Raw genomic sequence first — 20,270 nt, 5'->3', positions numbered from 1 at the left:
AACAGGGGGAGTGGGAGAGGGAGAAGCTGGCTTCCTGATGAGCAGGGAGCCCGATGCAGAGGCTCGATCCTGGGACCCTGGGATCATAACGTGAGCCAAAGGCAGATGCTTAACAACTGAGCCACCCAGGCACCCCACCAACTTAATTTTTAAGACTCCAAATGAAAAGAACCCAAATGTCTATCATAGGTAAATGTACAAACCGTGTATATCCAGTTTCTTGAACACTCAACAAGAAAAAGAAGGGATTACTGATACCTGCAAAGACATGCATGAATCTCCAAATTGTGCAGAATGAAAGAAGCCAGACCAAAAAAGGATGGAACAGACTGTATTCCATTCATATCCAATTCTAAAAAATGCAAACTAAGTCTATAGCAACAGGAAGCCCAGCAGATGTTGCCTGGAGATGAGAGTGGTGTGGAGGGAGGAATTATCAAGGCACACACATTAACATTTTGGGGGGATCGATACGTTCGTTGTATTGATGGTGGTGATTATTGCACAGGTGTGCACATGTTAAAACATGTACAACTGTATACTTCTGCACTTTACTGCATATCAAATTCCTTCGGTAAAACTGTTTAAAACTGTAGCTGATTATATTACAGATTCAAGGCAAATAAATTTAAAAATCTAGATGAAATGGGTAATTTTCTAGGCAAACAATATATTACTAAAATTGACCCCCATTATAAACAGAAAGCCTAAACAGACTGGTTTTGTAGAAGAAACAGAAAAAGTTACCACAGAACTATCACAGGAAAGCACCCTCCCCAGATGGTTTTACATCAGAATTCAACCTTCAAAGACCAGCTAATTCCAGTATCCTATAAATTGTTCTGGAGTATTAAAAATGAACAAAAATGTAGTTGCTTTCACGATGCAATTAAAATGTTGAAACCTAAAACCTGGAAAATATAGTACAAAAAAATAAAAAGAAAGAAAGTTACAGACCAATTTCATACAAACATTGAAGAAAAATGTATGAAACAAAATATGAGCAGTTAAACTCATTACCATATTAAGAACAGAACATGCCCTGTCTAAGCAAGAATATTGCAGGAATATTGCAAGAATATTGCAATATTGCAAGAATATTGTTGCAGGAATATAAGGTTGGTTCGATATCAGAAAATCCTTCCACATAAGTACAAGATAGTAATAAAGTTAAGGAAAAAACCCTGATTTCTACAGATGCTCTAAAGGCCTTTTACAGAATGCAGTCATTCTTCCTTTTTGTTAAGATTTTGAGAGCGGGAGCAAGAGAGCACAAGTTGGGGGGCACAGAGGGAGAGGGAGCAGACTCCCCAAAAAGTACAGAGCCTGACGTAGGCTCAATCCCAGGACCCCAGGATCAGGACCTAAGCAGAAGGCAAATGCTGAACTGACTGAGCCATGCTGGTGCCCTGAATGCAGCCTATCTTCTTCCTTTTTTAAGAAAGATAAATTTTTAAAGATTTTTATTTATTAGAGAGAGCAAGCAAGAAAGAGCATGAGCTGTGGGGAGAGGCTGAAGGAGAGGGAGAAGCAGACTCCCCGCTGGGCAGGGAGCCCAATGTGGGACTTGATCCCAGGACTCTGGGATCATGACCTAAGCCAAAGGCAGATCCTTAACTGACTGAACCAACCCAGGCACCTCTGCAGTCCATCTTCTAAAATGACTGTAATACCTATTCTTTTTTTTTTTCCCCTTTGAGAGAGAAAGAGAGCACACAGGGCAGGGGAGGGGCAGAGAGAGAGGAACAGAGAATCTTAAGCTGGCTCCGTGTCCAGCACTGAGCTTGACATGGGACTCGATCTCACCACCCTGAGATCATGACCTAAGCCGAAATCAAGATGCTTAACTGGCTGAACCACCTAGGCACCCCAGTAATACTGACTCAAAAAAACTTAGGAAAAAAACTTAGGAATAATCACTGCAAAGTTTTGTTTTTTTTTTTTTTTATAGAGATCACAAGTAGGCAGAGAGGCAGGCTACCTGCTGAGCAGGGAGCCCGATGCGGGGCTCGATCCGCAGACCCTGGGACCATGATCTGAGCCGAAGGCAGAGGCTTTAACCCACTGAGCCACCCAGGCGCCCCACTGCAAAGTTTTAAAATCTGTGTTTCCTATATTCAGTGACCTACCATAAATTACGTAAGCCTCATTCTCTCTCACAGAGATTGGTCTATAAAAACAACTTGCTGAAGAGCTTCTAAAGATTCTTTTCACCTGTTTTAGAACTTAAAAGAATAAGCAAGTTACTTAAAGTCTTAGCCTTCACAACATTATATTATGTATTATCTGTAAGGGAAAATATCTCCATCATTATCTATCAATAGGCTGTATGTTAATTATCTTTCACTATCTTAAGAAAAACAATCAAACCAAAGCTGGGAAATCTATATTCTCAGAAGGATACTTACATGACCTTATGCTGGAGAACACGGAAGCAGTCTCAAATTTAGGAAAGTGTCCAAAAAATGAATGATGGGGTTTCTTTCATTACATGTACTAAAACTTCATAAATGTGATTTGTGTGTCCTGGTACAGACAAGCCTATTTAGCTCATAAAGAAAATAAAATGTAACCGCAGACAATAATCTACTCTTGTTGAATGAATTAAAGCTATGGGAGCAGGCCTGGCAGAAACAAGGATGCAGTCATCCAGGGGACAGAATCACAAGCCCTGGGGTGCAGGGAAGCAACTTATTTAAAAAGTCCTGGGTGCTTACATCTATAGACTCCTCTAGAAAGAAGAACTGCTGGCCTATCCTTTTCTTGACCTGAGGCCTTCATTCAATGTTTTTACTGGCTAAACTGGGCAATCAAGAATACCCATTCCCCATAAATCCTGCCCATTTACACTATTTAATTTCCCAGCACTGTGGAGATTCCGTTGTGGAGACTTGGTCTCCATCCACTCAACTTCTCACGATCCTCTCATTTATAAGAACGTCCGTGATATGGATTCAAGTATGGTTACCGAGTCCAACCATGTCTGTACTCATCGCACTGTCTGGGTTTCCCATAGTGTGAACTCTCCAAGGCTGAATACAGCCAGTGACTCCATGCAAAGCATTTTCGTGTTCATCACGTTTATATGATTCCTCTCCTGTGCAGATTCTCTGGTGCACAGTCATCCTGACTTGTGGGTAAAGGCGCTCCTTTGTCCTCCACGTAAGGTTCTGTAAGGTATCAGTGCGCACAAAGGCTTCCTCGTGGTCATTACATCTCTGCAGTCTCTCATTCATGTGATTCTCTGATGTAAAATGAGGCCACGGTAACTGAAAGCTTTCCCACATTCCTTACACTGAGCATTTTTCCATGTGGGGATCTCCGGTGGGAAAAGAGAAACCCACTCTAAACCAAAGCCTTTCCAAACTTGTTCTCAAAGAGATTCTCTTCGGTCTCTGGACTCCCTAAAGCTGAATTAGGACTCACCAGTGACTAAAACTTTTCCTGCGCTTACTGCATAGGTGCTGCATTTCTACAGAGACCCCACTGCATGATTTAGCATCTTCATAATTTTTTGTGTTGGAGACAAGTCTTTATTTTCATTCCCAGTAACACCATCTAAAAAAAAATGCAAAAAATTCAGATGTCGGTCATCTCTCTGCTGAGATGAGACTTAAGATGAAGAACAGTGATAAAAATAAAACCCAGTTTTACCTAAAGTGTATGCCATTACTGTGCATCTGAACTGTCATCTCAATTTGGCCAAGTGCCCAAAAAGGCACGCAAGGTTCCAGTTTAAGGGAGAACAGACAGCTGGGGGGAAAGTTTGGAAGAACATGGAGGATTTTCTCACAAAATGAGACAATGAATCAGGAAGGTATAATCAAAAAAGTTAAAAGGAGATAAGTTTGAATCCAGAGATGAAAAACGGAGTATCATGAAATCAAGAGAAATTTTAATTTGCCAGTGTAAGTTAAAAGGATCATTTAGGGGCGCCTAGGTGGCTTAGTGGGTTAAGCCTCTGCCTTTTGCTCAGGTCCTGATCTCAGGGTCCTGGGATCAAGCCCCGAATCGGGCTCTCTGCTCAGTGGGGAGCCTGCTTTCCCTCTCTCTCTCTGTCTGCCTCTCTGCCTGCTTGTGATCTCTGTCAAATAAATAAGTAAAATCTAAAAAAAAGAAAAAAGGACCATTTATACCAACTGATATGTACCTAGGCCACTACTACAGACAAGCAAATGCTCCACAAGTAAATATTTATTGAGTCAATCAATGAACAGTGGTCTACGATAACAGCTAACGTCAAGCAACAGCTAGAACTGTTTCAAAATACACACCGTTTTGAAATGGAAAAACTAAAGTGGAGAAAATAACTTTTTCAGTAATGTCAGGACTAAAACATAGGAAGAAAGCTGTACTTTGAAGTTAAAGGAGTTGAACAGGTCAAAGTAAACCAAACAAACTCCTCACAGATATGGCTGAGAGCTTCTACCTCAAGAATTGGGCAAATGATAAGGAGATGGGTAGAGACAAGTATTCAAGGGAAAGAACGTTATTGAGAGTTCTAAAACGCTTCCTTTCAAGGATCTCGCAGATACCTTTTCTCATCGGCTTTCCATTCCAAAAGGCAATAATGCTCAAACTATGACAGTGGCTTAACAGGCTGCACTTAAAACCCTGGATTCCAATGCACTATCTGTGCTATAAGCACGTCTTGTGCTGTTCTTTAGCCTGCGCCCTAAAGGCAACGGGATGAAGCTGGTCTTGGAAAACTGGATTTGAAGTCACCCAAACAACAACCCAATACAGAAAAACTTCCCAGAGGTGCACACGAATACCAAGGGGAATTAAAGCCCATGAGGGAGGTGCTGGGTTTGGGCTGCAGAGACATGTGGTGGATCCTAAGTTTGGTTTTACTGCTTTCTCTGCTATTCCAGAAGACTTTCACTACTCAAGCCATAACATATGTGATTATGCCAACCCTTCCCACTGACGGTTTTCCTCCAAGCTGTCTCCAACTTTTCTAGCATAAGTGATACCTCTTCTCCACCTTCTGGGTACTATCCCTGCCTGAATCTGCAGCTTCCCAGTGAGGTGTCACGACCGACTTCAGCACCTGCTCCTTGGTCTGCTTCTGGTCTCAGCAACCGTGGGCGAAGCTCTCTCAGTCTTCTGACAGCCCTGGGAGGCCCAGGTAGCTATCTCCTGATAGTAGCAACTTAAAGTCTGAGGGACTATCTGCGACTTCTTTGCCAGAGTGGTCCCAGGCACGGCCCTCTCCCTCTGCCATCAGTCACCATCAGGGGCCTTCCTGCAGGAGGACTGCCATTCTGGAATGAGCGCACTCAGGAGAAGATTCACACCAGCCTGGGGTCCACACCGGTTTTTCAGAAGTATTTCCTTGTAGCTAGTCTTCTTCCTGGGACACAAAATAACACTGTTAACAGAAACTCTAATTTTTGTTTAGCTCCTTGACTCAAGAACTCACTAGCCAGACAAGGCACAGAAAGAAAAAGGAACTTCGTCAGGAAGCTAAATAAATTAAGGAAGTGGGAGGGAATTTGCAAATCCTTAATTAGCACCATGTGCTAAAATCTTTTACTTCCTAAATGTTTGTTAATAAAATTTAATAGACCGTAACCCTCCTCCCTTGTGTTCTCCCCTTCAGAGAATGCCGAACAGACGGTAGAGAAAATAACATCAGAAATGAGAAAATAACAGCTCATATTTATTTAAAGTTCTACACCTTTACTCGTTTAAGTGGGTACTGTTATAAGCCCACTGGCAGTTGAACGATTCCGTGGTACAGAGATAAGTCATTTGCTACCACCAATAAGTGGCCTCTGACCTTCCGCACTGCAGCGTCGCCTCCCCTACCGCAGGAAGGGTCAGGACGCAGATGCTCTCCCCGACCAGCCCCACTTTCCGTTTACAAAACCGGGACCCCAGACTCTCCTCTTCCCAAGAGCCCAGGTAGCCCAATACAACCCAAACCTAGAAAGCTGTCCCTGACTCCCCCTGCAACTCTCGGAGCTCTGGTCCCACCCTCCCACACCCGACCCGCGGAGGCCCGGGGTGCAGGAACGCAGGCCGAGCCCCGCCCCCGCACAGGTGCGCGCCGAGTCTCGCGGGCTCGCGCTTCCGGGCCGGCTGCAGCCCCCGCCGCCGCGCCGTTCGGTCTCCTCTAGGAATCTGGAGGTTCTCCTCTCTGTGGTTGCCTGGCTGCGTCCCCGCCCGGCACAGCCTCCGGCGGCACCCGCGGGTGAGCGGGCGCCCAGGACAAAGAGCGCGAACCTGGGCTGCGCTGAGATAAGGCCGGGGGCGAGTTCTGTCCCCGAGGAAGATGAGTTCCCGCGGACCCCGACGGCGCCCCACGAAAGGTCCTGGGGACACTGCACGCGATCCCAGTGACCTGCGGCTGCGGCGCGCACGGGGCTGCACAGAGGCGCGAAGCGCGGTGTAGACAACCCATCTACCCCACGGAACGCCCAGTCGGTGGCTCCTACTGTCACCACTTACCCTGTGGGGAACCGAGACCCCATAGGGTAAATCACTCGCCCGAATTCAGTTTGACTACAGAAAACTCACGTCTTTTGGCGGGTGTGAAATGATGAGATCACTGGAGTAGGCACAAGTGAGGCACTAGATCAAAAAGTCACGTCCGCGTATGGAGCCCAAGAGGGATCAGTAAGATCTAACCGTCGTAATTCACAGATGACAAATAACGGCCACTTAGAGGTCCTTCTGGGGATACCCAGGACCAGGCTATCTGGGCTAAGCTGATCCGTGGAACAAACATGTATCCCCCAAAGATCACCTTCAGCTGAGCTGGGCGAAAAGCTCTGGGAGCCTTGACCGATGGGCTTTCAGACCTGGAAGTGTGAGCGAGGAGTCAGTGGTTTCCATGAAATCAAGGGAAAACCACTGGCTCTCCACGATGGTCTTACAATGTGAGCCAAGGAGCTACTCAACTGAGTTTACTTACCATGAATGGCTTTGTCAAAATCAAATTATATGTATAAAATAAAACCTACGTACAACACATTTTTATAGAATACAGTCATACATATATTCTCTCTCTATATATATATATAGAATACTATACATATATAAAAATGTAGAAGGACTCCTTACCAATTACACCCAAAAACATTTGGCATGAGAGAAGACCCAAAGAAATTCCAATAAAATGAACTGCTAGGGGTGCCTGGGTGGCTCAGTGGGTTGAGCCTCTGCCTTCCGCTCTAGTCATGATCTCAGGGTCCTGGAATGGAGCCCAGCATCGGGATCTCTGCTGGGTGGGGAGCCTGCTTCCCCCCACCCCACCCCCTGCTGGTGCCTCTCTGCCTACTTGTGATCTGTCAAATAAATGAATAAAATCTTAAAAAAAAAAAATGAACTGCTACAGGGATTGTGATAGGAGAACTTTTAAGTGTGAAAGGATGGAAGTTGAGAATATTTAACTAAAGGTTATCAGATGATTATTCCTAAGCTGAATAGGACAATTTGTTGCCCAAATAAATTCTGGGCTTGTGGAGTCAGGACAGGCACCTGAAAGAACTATTTTATATAATTATGTTTCCTTTAATCCTAGCCATGATTACTAGCTACAAATATAAAACCCTCATCAAGAATAGATCCATATCGGTTACTGGACAGATCTATAATGGGACATTATAATCTACATCTTTATGATTTGTATTACTGAAGTCTGCCAAAAATCCCATATTCTGTCAGAATGGAGGGTGATCCTTTCCTATAAAGAGCCCATTTTTTTTAAAGATTTTATTTATTTATTTGACAGACAGAGATCACAAGTAGGCAGAGAGGCAGGCAGAGAGAGAGAGGAGGAAGCAGGCTCTCCGCTGAGCAGGGAGCCCGATGCAGGGCTCCATCCCAGGACCCTGAGATCATGACCTGAGCCGAAGGCAGAGGCTTAAACCACTGAGCCATCCAGGTGCCCCTAAAAAGCCCATTTTTAGTGGAATGTCTCCTGTGGACACCCTCCCTGTGTCGGCAACAAGCATTAGGGTTCACATTCCACTGACCAAACCTCATCCACAATCTGGCGAGCAGAAAGGGTAGTGATATTATTACCTTGGGTGCTTGGACCTAGGATTCTGGGATTCCTGAAGTATCTTTTAAAAAAAGAGTGACAGGAGTAGAAAAGTTTTCCACAGACATCAATCACCACTGCAACACAGGGTTCCTTTAACTGAAACAGGAAGTGTGGGCTCTAGAATTGGGCTGCTTGGGTTCAAAGCTGGGCCCCATATACTAACTTTGTGACCTCAGGCAGCTTCAATGCTAAAAATAAAATAATGCACCTAGTCAGGCCTGGCCCTTAGTAAACTGTATATGTTACATATTTTTAACAAATTTTATTCCCGACTCCCAAAGATGGCCAATAAGGGCTTTGAGCGTGAGAACTCTGTAATAATCTAGAGGAGATAACAAGAGGCTACTTCTGTTCAGAGCACAGTAGTGTGGACCTGCTCTCCACTGCTGGCCTCACCCCGCAACTGACATTTCTCAATTCAGAGCCTGCTCAATCCCATTCTCTTTCCTCAGTAACTTTATCTCACACCGAAAATTCCAGCAACCTCTTCATACACCTGGGGGTTTTTTGGAGGGGGGCCGGCTTTCTCACTTTGCAATCCCTGTTATACCCCCTGCAACCTGTTTGTCAGGTTACTCTTCATTCAAAGCCCCCTTCATTTTTTATTGCTTTAGGGAATTTGATTCTCCCCCAACCTCTCCAGCTTTTTGTCTTAAACACTCAGTATCTTGTTCACCTTGAATCAATGAGAAAAGAAGCTCGATCTCACTCTCATCCTTAATATTATTTCTAAGTAACTGCTTTGTGAATCGAGTGTTACACCAGTGCCTCAACCTGGCTGTTCGTCACTACCCTTGACAGACATCATTTCTACCTTGGACTTGCTTCCATTTCACGTTTTTCTTTTCTATCCTACTGCCTGTTATCGCTGATGGCTTCAAAATCCACAAAGGTTAGCTGCTTCAGAGGACCCTGATTTCCTAGATCTTGTCCCTGTTAGACCGTATCTACCTTTCATCCATAAAGATGTACTCTGGGCTTCATCACTTCGTCATTCTCTGTTCGCCGCACTCTCCCCATTCTGTGTCTAACCTGTCCTGTCCTCCACATGTCCCCAGGCCTTCCACTTCCATGTTGCCAATTCGGCTGCAGTTATTATACGGTTTCCCCCAATCCTGGATACGTTGACCCCTTTGATGCCTACCTGGAAATGCCACGCCACCCCCTCCCCTTCTTGGTACTGCAACGATATTTAAGCACAAGGAACAACCAGAACAAAACCCCCACCTTTATGAGTCATGAACTGCATGCTAGGTGATAGGCATATCCCGATATTCTGGGTCTCTGTCTATGGCTCCTTTGTATTAGTCAATTAAAGGCGTTAGAGGCAAATGGACGAATGCATCTGCACTGAGAACGTGTTAAGCAGAAGATGTAAATAAGAGCGCTGTGAACAGAAAGCCAAGTTTAAAATAAGAATCATGGGGGTGCCTGGGTGGCTCAGTGGGTTAAGCCTCTGCCTTTGGCTCGGGTCATAATCTCAGGGTCCTGGGATCGAGCCCCATGCCAGGGTCTCTGTTCAGTGGGGAGCCTGCTTCCCCCCCTCACCGCCTGCCTCTCTGCCTACTTGTGATCTCTGTCAAATAAATCTCTTAAAAATAAAAAAGAACCGTGTTCCCATGAGCAGTAGGCTTCGAAAGGCTCAAAGGGACTCCTAGGAATGACTTCAGTTTGGCCACCATGTCTGAAGTCTGATCCAGTGACGAGACATGCTCATACAGGTTCTCATTACTAAGCACCGAGGAGCTTGTGGGAGTGAGAGATGCCAGGCAGGCCGAGCTGGGAAAGGGAACAGGAACACACACAGCTCGGAGCTCTCAGGCTCACTCGGGGCAACAAACTTGTTTCCTGGATGTAAAAAAGCGTTAGTTCCCAACCCCAGCTGCCTCAGTGTCTCATGTGCGCAGCTCCCAGGCTGGTCTTAGGAAAAAACACCTAAATAAAGAGTCCTCAAGTTGTGACTGAGTTTTCACATGTTCATGGGCTTTGGTCTGTTGTGAACTCAGAATGTTCTCCCATGGTCATGTAAATTCCAATCCCAAAGCAAATCTGACACACGTCATAATATGCCTGTTACGGCACTAACACCAATTGTTATTTTTATGGGAAAATGTGCTCCCATTTACAGCTCAGAAGCGACATCACTATTTCCCCAGGGACTCTTCTGGTTCCAAACCAGTGATAATACTCTTGTGTTCTGGACAGGGCGACAGATGGAGAGGCCAGAGACAGGGGCCGTAGGGAGAGGCGGCATAGTGCATTACAGGAGCCGGGAGGAGATGGGATGGAGACTCGGGGCTAGGTACAACGGCAGTCAGGAGTAGTTAAAGGAGGGTAATTATCCGTTTCTCCCCTCCCCCTTTCCTCACCACTTCAGACCCACTCACCGGCTAGAGGTGAGGGGTGAGAGGACCCTGGAGTTGTGTGGGGTGAGGTGGGCGGGGTGAGGGGTTAATCTCAGAAACTGCAGAGTCGGCCATGCCAAGGTAGCAAGGGAAGGAAATCAAAGGACAGCTCAGTGAAGGTCAAAAATCCTCTGTAAAGAAGACAAACAGACCAGGAGCCACGTGCATCTCTCTGTGGCTGCCGGCTACCACCAATAATGGCCACAGGCCGTCGTCCCGGACAGAACTGCTCACCCAGTAGAACAGGAGCAGAGCCAACCAGCTCATCTGTTCTCACGAGTCCCAAGGGACAGAGTCACTAATCTTTGGCTCTTTGATGTGCTCAAGAAGGTATACAAACCAAGAAATTGTAAACCATTTCTGCAGAGCAGTTGTTAGGGAATTGAGAACATGAGAACTACGTAACTGGGGAAAAGAGAGGTTAGAGGCAGAGAACCCTAGTGCCCTAACTAACCGCGAAGGCTTGTGCTCAGACGACCCCAGGAGCCTTTGAATGTAGGTCAATCTCCTGTTTTGACGCCCTTAAATTTGAAGAGGTGGAAAGGCCAGCCTGAAGCCCTTACGGCGGGATGGTGGTCAGGTTCCCTGTGCTCTCTATGGTCCTGCTGGCACCTGTCTGCTGTTGGGCTTCCCTTATGCTCTGAACCACCAGCGGTGCCTGCTTACGGGAAAGTGTTCACATGTCCACACTCCACAGGCAACCATGAAGGCAGCTGGGATTCAATGCAGTGAGGCAGAAGGTCTGTGAGTGGGACTCTGACGTTTTCCTCAGTGAAGTGGAGGGATCCCTAGAGCAACAGACAGGACTTGAGGTCAGAGACCTACACTTCAGTGGCTGGGCTTTCCCTTGTGACACTGTAGGTACATCACCGTCTCTGTACGCAAGAGTGTCCTCACCTTTCCAACAGCCAATAATTTTAGAGATATTTTAGGAATGAAGTCAAAGAGGCATTCTTGCCCTCCCAGTCTGTCCCCAAACTCTGTTGCCAACGTACCGCCAACAACCGCCCAACCGAACAGACCCTGTACCTCAGGTCAACTCACGTGCTTCCAAACCACGAGCACTCTTGCCTCTGCCTACATTTCCTTCACCCTAAATGCTTTCCATTTTGCCCTCCAATTCCGCCCATCCAACCCTTAGCGTCAGTAAGATCTTTCCTGACCCCCCGAGGCACCGGCGGTCCGTCCTCCCGGATGGACAGCACTTACTGTGTGCCACGAGCCACTTCCAAGACACAGGACCTGTGTCATTTCTCCTGTCCTGCTGCGGTCTCACCTAACCTCACATGCAGATCTTAGCTATCCCCAACTAAACCGTCAACTTCGGAGAAGAGGAATGTGGTGTTCTGCTTCTTGATCTCCACAGCACCTGACAGAATGGGCGGCACACAGGGACTTCTTTATCAATATCTGAGGCTTCCTTAGAGCAACAGTGACTGGCATTCTGCCCTAAATGATTTCAAAGCCTGCACTCTGGCACACAGCCGCCCTGCAGTTTTTCTCCTCTGTGGGTACTCTGATGTTGAGTAAGAGCTGAGGTCTGCCTGAACGACTCCCCACACTCTTTACATGTACAAGGACCACCTCTAGCATGGGTTCTCTGGTGTTTACTAAGATCTGACCTCTGTCTGAAGGCTTTGCCACATTCATCACATTGGTAGGGTTTCTCCCCAGTGTGGATTCTCTGGTGCTGGATGAGGCTGGTGATTCCTCGGAAGGCATTCCCACACTCGTCACACTTGTAGGGCCTCTCTCCAGTGTGGATTCTCTGATGTTCCGTGAGGACAGATCTCTGCGTGAAAGCCTTCCCACACTCATCACATTTATAAGGTCTCTCCCCAGTGTGAATTCGCTGATGTTCTAAAAGACTCGTCCTCTGAATAAAGGCTTTTCCACATACATCACACTTGTAAGGTTTTTCCCCAGTGTGGATCCTCTGGTGCTGAACAAGGCCACTCTGGCTGAAGGATTTCCCACATTCCTTACACTGATGGCACTTTTCTTTGTGATGGATCTCCTGGTGGGAAACCAGGGATGAGTTATACACAAAGGCTTTTCCACACTCGCTGCACTCATAGGGCTTCGCCCCAGTGTGAACTCCTTGATGCTGAGTTAGTATCGAGCGCCGACTGAAACTCTTATTACACTGAGTACAATGGTATGGTTTGTCTCTCATGTGGATCTTGAGATGGTGAAAGAGGCCTGCTTTCTGGCTGAAGGCTTTGCCACACTCATTACAGTGGTAGTGCTTCTCTCCTGTGTGAAGTCTCTGATGTTGGTTAAGAGCTGACCACCGGCCAAAGGCTTTGTCACACTCGTTACACTTATATGGTTTCTCACCAGTGTGGATTATTTTGTGCCGGATAAGCACAGTTCTCCCACGGAATGTTTTTCCACATTCCTCGCACTTGTAAGGCCTGTCTCCAGTATGGACCCTCTGATGTTCTACAAGGCGCGAGTGCTGACTGAAGGCTTTCCCACACTCCTCGCACTCGTGAGGTTTTCCTCCCAGACAGAACCTCTGCTGTTCACCCAAACAGACTCTGCTTTCTTCACCTGTAGGTTGTTCACCTTCCCTGGAGTGTCCAGAAGACTCTTCTGGTTTTGCTTCAGGATCATCAGCTTCTCTGCACTGAGCAGGCCAGAACACTTCATGTTTAAATGCAGACATGTTCTCATGTGGTTCCATGTCTTCAGAAATTTCTTGCTTTAAATTCCTGCACTCATTCCCAGTCTCAACACCTGAAACTGCAATGGATCACCAAGTCAACGAGTTTCCAACACAAGATTCATTGGTGAAAAACACTAAGAACCTAGAGTTTCTGCAGGACTATGAAATGGCATAAGAACACAGGACAGACGTAATACGTAAAACTCCAAAAATTTTTACGGAAAAGACCAGTAACCCAATAGAAACTGGGCAAAGGAAAAATTGTCTCCAGAAAAATTAATACAGTAGTTCTTAAACGTAAGATGCTCCACCTCAAAATAAGGGAAAAGCAGATTTAAACAATAATGAGACACAATTTTCACCCATCATCCTGCCATGTTCATGAAATGAGTGTCACACATTGCCGGTGGGAGTGTAAACTGACCCAGGCCTTATAGAGGGCAATTTGACAACATCCATCAAAATTACAAAAGTACTTAAACTTTGGCTTAGTAATTTCACAAACAGGAATTTATCCTGCAGTTCACCACAGCACCACCTGTTAGAATAAAACACTGGGGACAACTTGGGGGGTGAGTAAGGCAACTGTGTGGTTCATCCATACATTTTATTACTAAGTTGCTGTTAAGAAATAAAAAATGCAAGCTTTTACTATCTTAGTGATAAAGAGAAGAAAAGGTACTTGTTTGAATATGAAAACATATATATTTCTAGGGAAGGACACACAAGAACTTAAAACACTGACAACCTATTTCAGGGCTGGAAGACCAGACAGCAGAGGGAATGAAGTGGAATGAAAACTTTTCACTAGATAATTTAAAATTTTTGTCTTTGAACTAGATGAATTTTTACCTACTTTAAAAAACTAAATGGAAAAGAATAAATATAGGGGCGCCTGGGTGGCCCAGTCATTAAGCATCTGCCATTGGCTCAAGTCATGATCTCAAGGTCATGGGATGGAGCCCCGAATCAGGCTCCCTGCTCCATGGGAAACTGCTTCTCCCTCTCCCACTCCCCCTGCTTGTGTTCTCTCTCTCGCTGTTTCTCTCTGTCAAATAAATAAATAAAACCTTTAAAAAAGAAAAAAAAAAGGAAAAGAATAAATATAAACCAATTAGAGATAAGGAAGTTATGGAGTCTTTCATCCATTCACCAACTTTTCATATTCTGCCACGTCTGCTTTATTGTTCCTCTCTCTGTAAGTGTACACATATATATACTTTTTCCTGAACCATCTGAAAAATGCGGTCATCGTGGGGCAGAGGCTTGTTTATGAAGGAGGAAGGATACAGTCGAAGTGAAGACAGTAGTACCGTCTGACAGGATAAAGGCTAGAAAGAGCAAGACCAGTACAATGGAAAACAACTACCAGAAAGACTAAATTAAGTGATCTCAAATAAAACAGTGCAAGAATTCGAAAAATATTTAAATATAAAGAGAAGAGAACACCTGAAGAGCAAGAAACTCTTCAGTTGTGGCTGAGAGTGTGGCTGAGAGTGTGCATGAGAGACTTCGTGACTCTGATGATCAGGAACAGTGCGGAGTACTAGGGCATCCTGCTGTCCCGTGCTGGCCCGTCCTCCCCTTCCCCCCAGATGGGTCTGTCTGCCTTACCTGGCTCCTCCAGCGGGGCTTCAGGTTCTGGAGACTCACACTTGAGCTGTGCCATCAGGGGTGGGAGGGACACACCGGGCTCCTGTTCTGTTCCCAGAGGGGCCGCCTCCTGCAAGGGCTGGCCTTGTTCCTCGGTGTGGACTGAGACCTGCGGCAAGATAAACAGCTCACACAGTCGGTGAACAGCAAATAAGAGTACACGATCCACAGCGGTGACGTCCAGCTATCTGACACCTCAACTTTCTCCCAGACACCAACCTGCCGTAACCCTCCCCACGGCGCCTCCTCTGGGAAACCTTCCCTGCTCCTGTTCTTCACAGCTAAACGCTGCTGGTTGTGTCACCTTCACTGTTTATGCCTGGAGAAAGGCAGAAGGAAACAAGGAGTGACAGAGGGTGGAGGACAGAGGAGAAATCTCTTCACAGTAGGCTCCGGAAGCTGTTCCCTACAGCCAGCCTTCCCCAGGCCCCACTCCACCTCCCTCCAGGACAGGACCTTATTTTCTCCTTGCCCAAGGTCATGGTCACATGAGAGGCCACCCACCATTCATTTCATCACTCCCCGCCGCCCCCTTCTTCCCTTCCACTTAAAGGAAGAAGCCTTTTCTCTTCAAGGTGCCTAGGTCTCCACTCTTGCCTTCAACCCCATCCCTTACTGCACCCCTGAGCCCTGCTCCGGCAACGAACTCATTTATTTAGCAGTTTAAGCCATTCTGTAGTTTCTGTGACTGCAGGGAACCATTCCCCTTGTATTCGAAAATACCAGGTTTCCCCAGCAGGGTGTGAAATGCTGGGATCTGGGACCACTCTTGTTCCGAAGTCTGTGTCTTAGTTCAGGAACTCCGGGAGCGGGGCTGGTTACCTCGACCACCCGGCACCGTGTACACAAAGCACATTGCAGGGGGCGTTGCCGCAGCAGGCCCTCAAACTGCTCCCTAACCCCCTACAGTGGCTACACTCTGTAAATAAGAAATCACTGCACACTGCCTCTATTCTGACAGTTTCACTGTGCAACCTCTGCCCCCAGAATAAGAGCCAGAATCAGAAGGATGTTGAGATGGACAGAAAAAGATGTTTCAACTTCAAATGTGGAGGGAGAAAAAAGCCAACACAGTGGTCTGTGTCTTCCATCTGTGGATCTCTGGCAAGGCTCAGAAATCGAGTTCAAACTCTGTTAGCTGCCCCCAGAATGCTTCAAGGGAAGGGGTTGGCTTGCAAAACAAACTCAACATGTTTCATTTTTTTTTTTTTTAAGATTTTATTTATTTATTTGACAGAGAGATCACAAGCAGGCAGAGAGGCAGGCAGAGAGAGAGGAGGAAGCAGGCTCCCTGCTGAGCAGAGAGCCCGATGCGGGGCTCGATCCCAGGACTCTGAGATCATGACCTGAGCCGAAGGCAGCGGCTTAACCCACTGAGCCACCCAGGCGCCCCAACATGTTTCATTTTGTTGTTTTTTAATCAGGGGAAAGCACAAACTCATCACGTTTAACACCACATTACTTCTGCCTGCACTCGAGAATCCCTTCTTTCTTTTGGTTCTCTACCTGTCTCCTTGGCCACTCCTCCATTTCCACTGCCCTGACGACCTCCTTTCACCTCAAAGCCTTAAACATCATCCATAACCTGACAAGTTCCAGTTTTGCATCTCTAGCACGGATCCCTCCATCGAATCCCAGCTTGTTATACTCAGTTGCTTGCCCAACTTTTCCAGGTGGATTCTAATAGGAATCTCAAAATTGACACATCCAAAAACCCAATAACCCTTGATCCCTGTCCTGACCCAAAACCTTCCTCTCTCCCAGCCTTTACCATCTTTGTGAATGATGAATCCATGAATCATAACGTTCAGAACAAAAACCTTAGCTGAACCCTGAACCTTCTCTCATATCCCACATCCTACAGAAAAACAAATCCTGTCAAGTGCCACCTCCAGAACAGGCAGGATCCAACCGCATCTCACACTTCCACAGCTACTGCCCTAGTCCAAGCCACCAGCACCCGTTTCCTGGATCGGTGCTGAGCCTGTCTCCCTGCTTCTGCATTTGACCTCTCGACCTCCTGTACCCCGCGCCCCCACCCGGGCCCCGTGTACAACTCTTCCAACAGAGTGGCTGGAGTGATTATTTTTACAATTTAGGTCAGGTTAAACCTCTCTTCTGTTCAACTCTCCGGTGACTCAGCACCCCGTTTATTGTCTGCCTCCTTATCAGACTAGACTCCAGCTGGGAGACAACAGCAGCTTCTGCGCTTTGTTCATGGCTATGTTTCCAGTGCCCTGAATGGTGCCTAGTACAAAAACCCCATTAGTAAATGTCTCCTGAACAAATGAGCTTTCCCCAATCCACCTTCCCCTACCCCCTTGAACTCTGTTAGGAGCACCCGGATCCCGCCAGTCTCTCAAGCCGGAAGTCCCCAGTGCTCAGCCTGGAAGAGATCGCTCCCTGCAGTTTTCCCTTCATCCTTCCTTTTTCATCCACTCATCTGTCATCATTTCCAATGAATACTTACCTAAGACATGCTTCATCCTTTGAAGTCTCACTGTCACAACTCTCTCTCAAACTCATGTCTTTCTGCCACAGGTTCCTCCCCTCCAGTGTTTCATGCCCCCAGTGCTGGGCTACCCTTCTTGTTTTTCCATTTTATAGCCTTCCTACCAAGACTTCCCAGCCTTGCCTCTACTGACCAGCTGATCAGATAATTCTTTGTTGTATGATGCTGTCCTATACGGGTAATGTCCCTGGCCCATCAGCCACTAGATGTCGGTAGCACCTTGCCCCATCTGACAACCAAAAATGTCCCAAGACATTGCCCGATGCCTCTAGGGCACAAAACAGCCACTGGTTGAGAACCAGTATCAGTATTGAAACAAAACAGAACAGAACAGAACAAGATCCTACATACTTTAGTTACATCCTCGGGTTAGAGAGGCTCATTTAGACTCAAAGAGAAAATGTTAGAAGCTTGTGTCCTACAGATTAAAATCTAAATTCCAGGGGTGGTATTCAAGGTCCTGGACTCTGTTTTCAATCCCTGTTCACAACTCACCTGTCCAACCCACCCTGAGCTTTCTACTACTCCCAGTAACTCCCACCCCTACCCGGCCCCTCCCTCCTAACCTTCCACACCGCTCATACCTCCCACTCCTCCAAGGTGGTGACTTTGATTTCTCCTTCGTTTAATCCTTTAATGGAGAAAGGGCAGTGGACACACTGTTATGCAAGAGAGCGATGTCTCTTTGAAGAGACTGCTGCCCACTCCCTTACCATGACCTAACATTTGCTCTTAGAATCTTCTAATGTTTTTGAGCAGCATTTCCTCAAACAGGACTCTGTAGGCCTAGTACAGAAGCACATGATCCATCCGCAGAGAAGCTATAAATAAGTAGGACTACATTAATCAAGTTTCCATGAGGCTAGAGCCTGATACACCCATGTGTCAAGAACACACTGGCCTAGAAATCCATAATTCATTTTCTCTCAATCACAAAACAGATCTCTTTTTCTCACCTGTTCTGGCTCATCCAGCTCCCTCTCCAGGTCCTCCAGCGCGGCCACCGCCTGCTCCCCGCTCTCCGGCTGCTGCTCCCGCACCCAGGCCTGCAGCTCCTCGGGCAGGATGGTCAGGAACTGCTCCAGCACCAGCAGCTCCATGATCTGCTCCTTGCTGTGCATCTCCGGCCGCAGCCACTGGCGGCAGAGCTCCCGCAGCCGGCTCAGCGCCTCGCGGGGTCCAGAGGTCTCCTGGTAGCAGAACTGCCGGAAGTACTGTCGGAAGACCTCCCTGCTGTGGGTGTTGTTCTTTTGCAGGATCTGATGCTGTCTGGGGGTGTCCTTCTCCTCCTCCTCAATCTTTACTTCCAAAAGGTCATCCTGGCCCTCGTGGGCCTGGAGAGCCCAAGTAGATGCCATGATAGCCGTGCAAAAGCTTTATCAGTGCTGCAAACAAGATTCCCCGTTAAGATCTCCCTGGGTGGACCTGAGGGAGAAGCCGCCACTTCTAACACAAGCTACACCACAGGCAAAAATTGCAAATTCTAAGAATTTACTTCCGTGCTTTGCAAGCCACCTCCAGGTTAATTTACGCTACTCCGGGAAATACTCCGATTACAAGAGTTAAGAACAGACTAATCTAAAGAGACTGAGTAAAAGGTACGAAGTGGCCTGAGGATTTTACAAACCAACAGCACGGCCCGGCAGGAAACCCCCGCATGGAGTCCTAGAACGAAGGGCAACCAAGAGGAATACACCAACACTTGGAGCAAACGGATCGTCTCAAGGCGTCGCGACACCCTTGCTGGGTCGCCTCTCCTGCAGTGGACGCACGTCCGGCGGAAACGCTGCCGTCAGCGGCGCAGCCGCCGCAGGACCCAGACCCTCGCGCGCTGTCTCCGCTCCTTCCCCCGCGGCAGGCCCGCCGCGTCCCACCGCACTCCGAGGGCGGCACAGGGCCGCATGCTCGCTCCCCCGCTGCCCGCGGAGGCCTGCATAAGGGTCCCTCGGGAGGTACGAAAGGCCGCGGCCTGCAGACCACCCACAGCCTGACGCGCCGACAGCGCCCCACAAAGGCCGGAAGCGAGCGGGCTCAGCGCGCGCGCACTTCCGCCGCAGCCGCAGGGAGGGGCGAACGCTGGCCGTGCAGTTCCCGCGATGCTCCGCTAGGTCGCGAGAGTTAGGCGGGTACGCGGGCGCGCACTGCAGCCGCAGCCGCAGCCCCAGCCGCAGGGATGAGTTGGGCACTGCGGCGGAAGTTAGACGGGCGAGCTGTTAGGTGGGGTAGGTCTCTATCCCCAGCTCCTGCCCGCCCCCCGCTGTCCCCGCTCCACTGTGGGCGAGGCCTGGCAACACCTGCAGTAGGTGCCACTTTGTCCTGAACATCTCTTTATAAGTAATTAGCGTCAACTTGCCGGTGTTTGGTTGGGGGTTTTGCATCTCTGCTCGGGGACACACTGGCCGGTAGTTTTCCTTTCTGAAATGTCTTCCGGTAATGTTGGCCCTACGACGCGCGGCTTCCTGCGGAAGGCTGACGTTGAAGGAGTCAGCCAGCACCAGAATAACGGGCCAAGAGGCAGCAGTCCGCCTCGGTCACAGGTGCAAGGCAGCCACAGAAAAGAGCATCCAAGCACAGAGCACGCAAGACACAGGGCAGGCCCAGGAACGGCATTCCTCATCGTCTGCTCGGGGGAAACTCGGGGATGTAGGGATACGGAACAGACAGCAAAGGTAAACATGGATCTCTGGAAAACTCCTTTCTCATACTTTTTGTCCAAGCTCATTGATAACACTTGGCCATTTTATACACCAGGTAACTCCAACATTTTAAAAAAGAATGTGATATTTTTTTTCTTGTGATATTTTGATAAACCTTCTAAGTACTTCTAAAATCAAGAGAAAAAAAAAAAAAGACTTTGAGAGCCAGGACTCAAGAAAGACATGGTGAAACTGTAATGTCAGAAGCTCACTGTTACTTTGTGTATAAAAAATAAATCTATATATACACTTGATTAGCTTATAATAATGTTGGGTG

General features: G+C 47.4%; 1 protein-coding gene across 1 annotated transcript; it reads right to left on the bottom strand.

Moving 5' to 3' along the window:
- Positions 1–4,176: 4,176 nt before the first annotated feature.
- Positions 4,177–19,338, bottom strand: ZSCAN12 (zinc finger and SCAN domain containing 12). Its single transcript, XM_047735183.1, has 4 exons — positions 18,254–19,338; positions 14,747–14,894; positions 12,084–13,209; positions 4,177–5,356 (listed from the first exon to the last, which is right to left on the bottom strand). The coding sequence occupies exons 1-4, from the start codon at positions 18,653–18,655 to the stop codon at positions 5,227–5,229; spliced, it is 1,806 nt and encodes a 601-aa protein (XP_047591139.1). The 5' UTR covers positions 18,656–19,338; the 3' UTR covers positions 4,177–5,226.
- Between the last annotated feature and the right edge of the window lie 932 nt (positions 19,339–20,270).

The sequence above is a fragment of the Lutra lutra genome, chromosome 6 (genome assembly GCF_902655055.1).
Source record: "Lutra lutra chromosome 6, mLutLut1.2, whole genome shotgun sequence".
In the NCBI taxonomy this organism is placed as follows: domain Eukaryota; kingdom Metazoa; phylum Chordata; class Mammalia; order Carnivora; family Mustelidae; genus Lutra; species Lutra lutra.
This window is presented reverse-complemented; position numbering and strand designations above follow the sequence as displayed.

Excerpts from the sequence above, each read along its gene's own strand:
- ZSCAN12 (XM_047735183.1), bottom strand. The coding sequence starts at position 18,655 with ATGGCATCTACTTGGGCTCTCCAGGCCCACGAGGGCCAGGATGACCTT. Across the intron at positions 13,210-14,746 it reads AGCCCCGCTGGAGGAGCCAG|TTTCAGGTGTTGAGACTGGG; the intron begins GTAAGGCAGACA and ends GATCCATTGCAG. Across the intron at positions 5,357-12,083 it reads GGCAAAGCCTTCAGACAGAG|GAAGAAGACTAGCTACAAGG; the intron begins GTCAGATCTTAG and ends TTTGTGTCCCAG.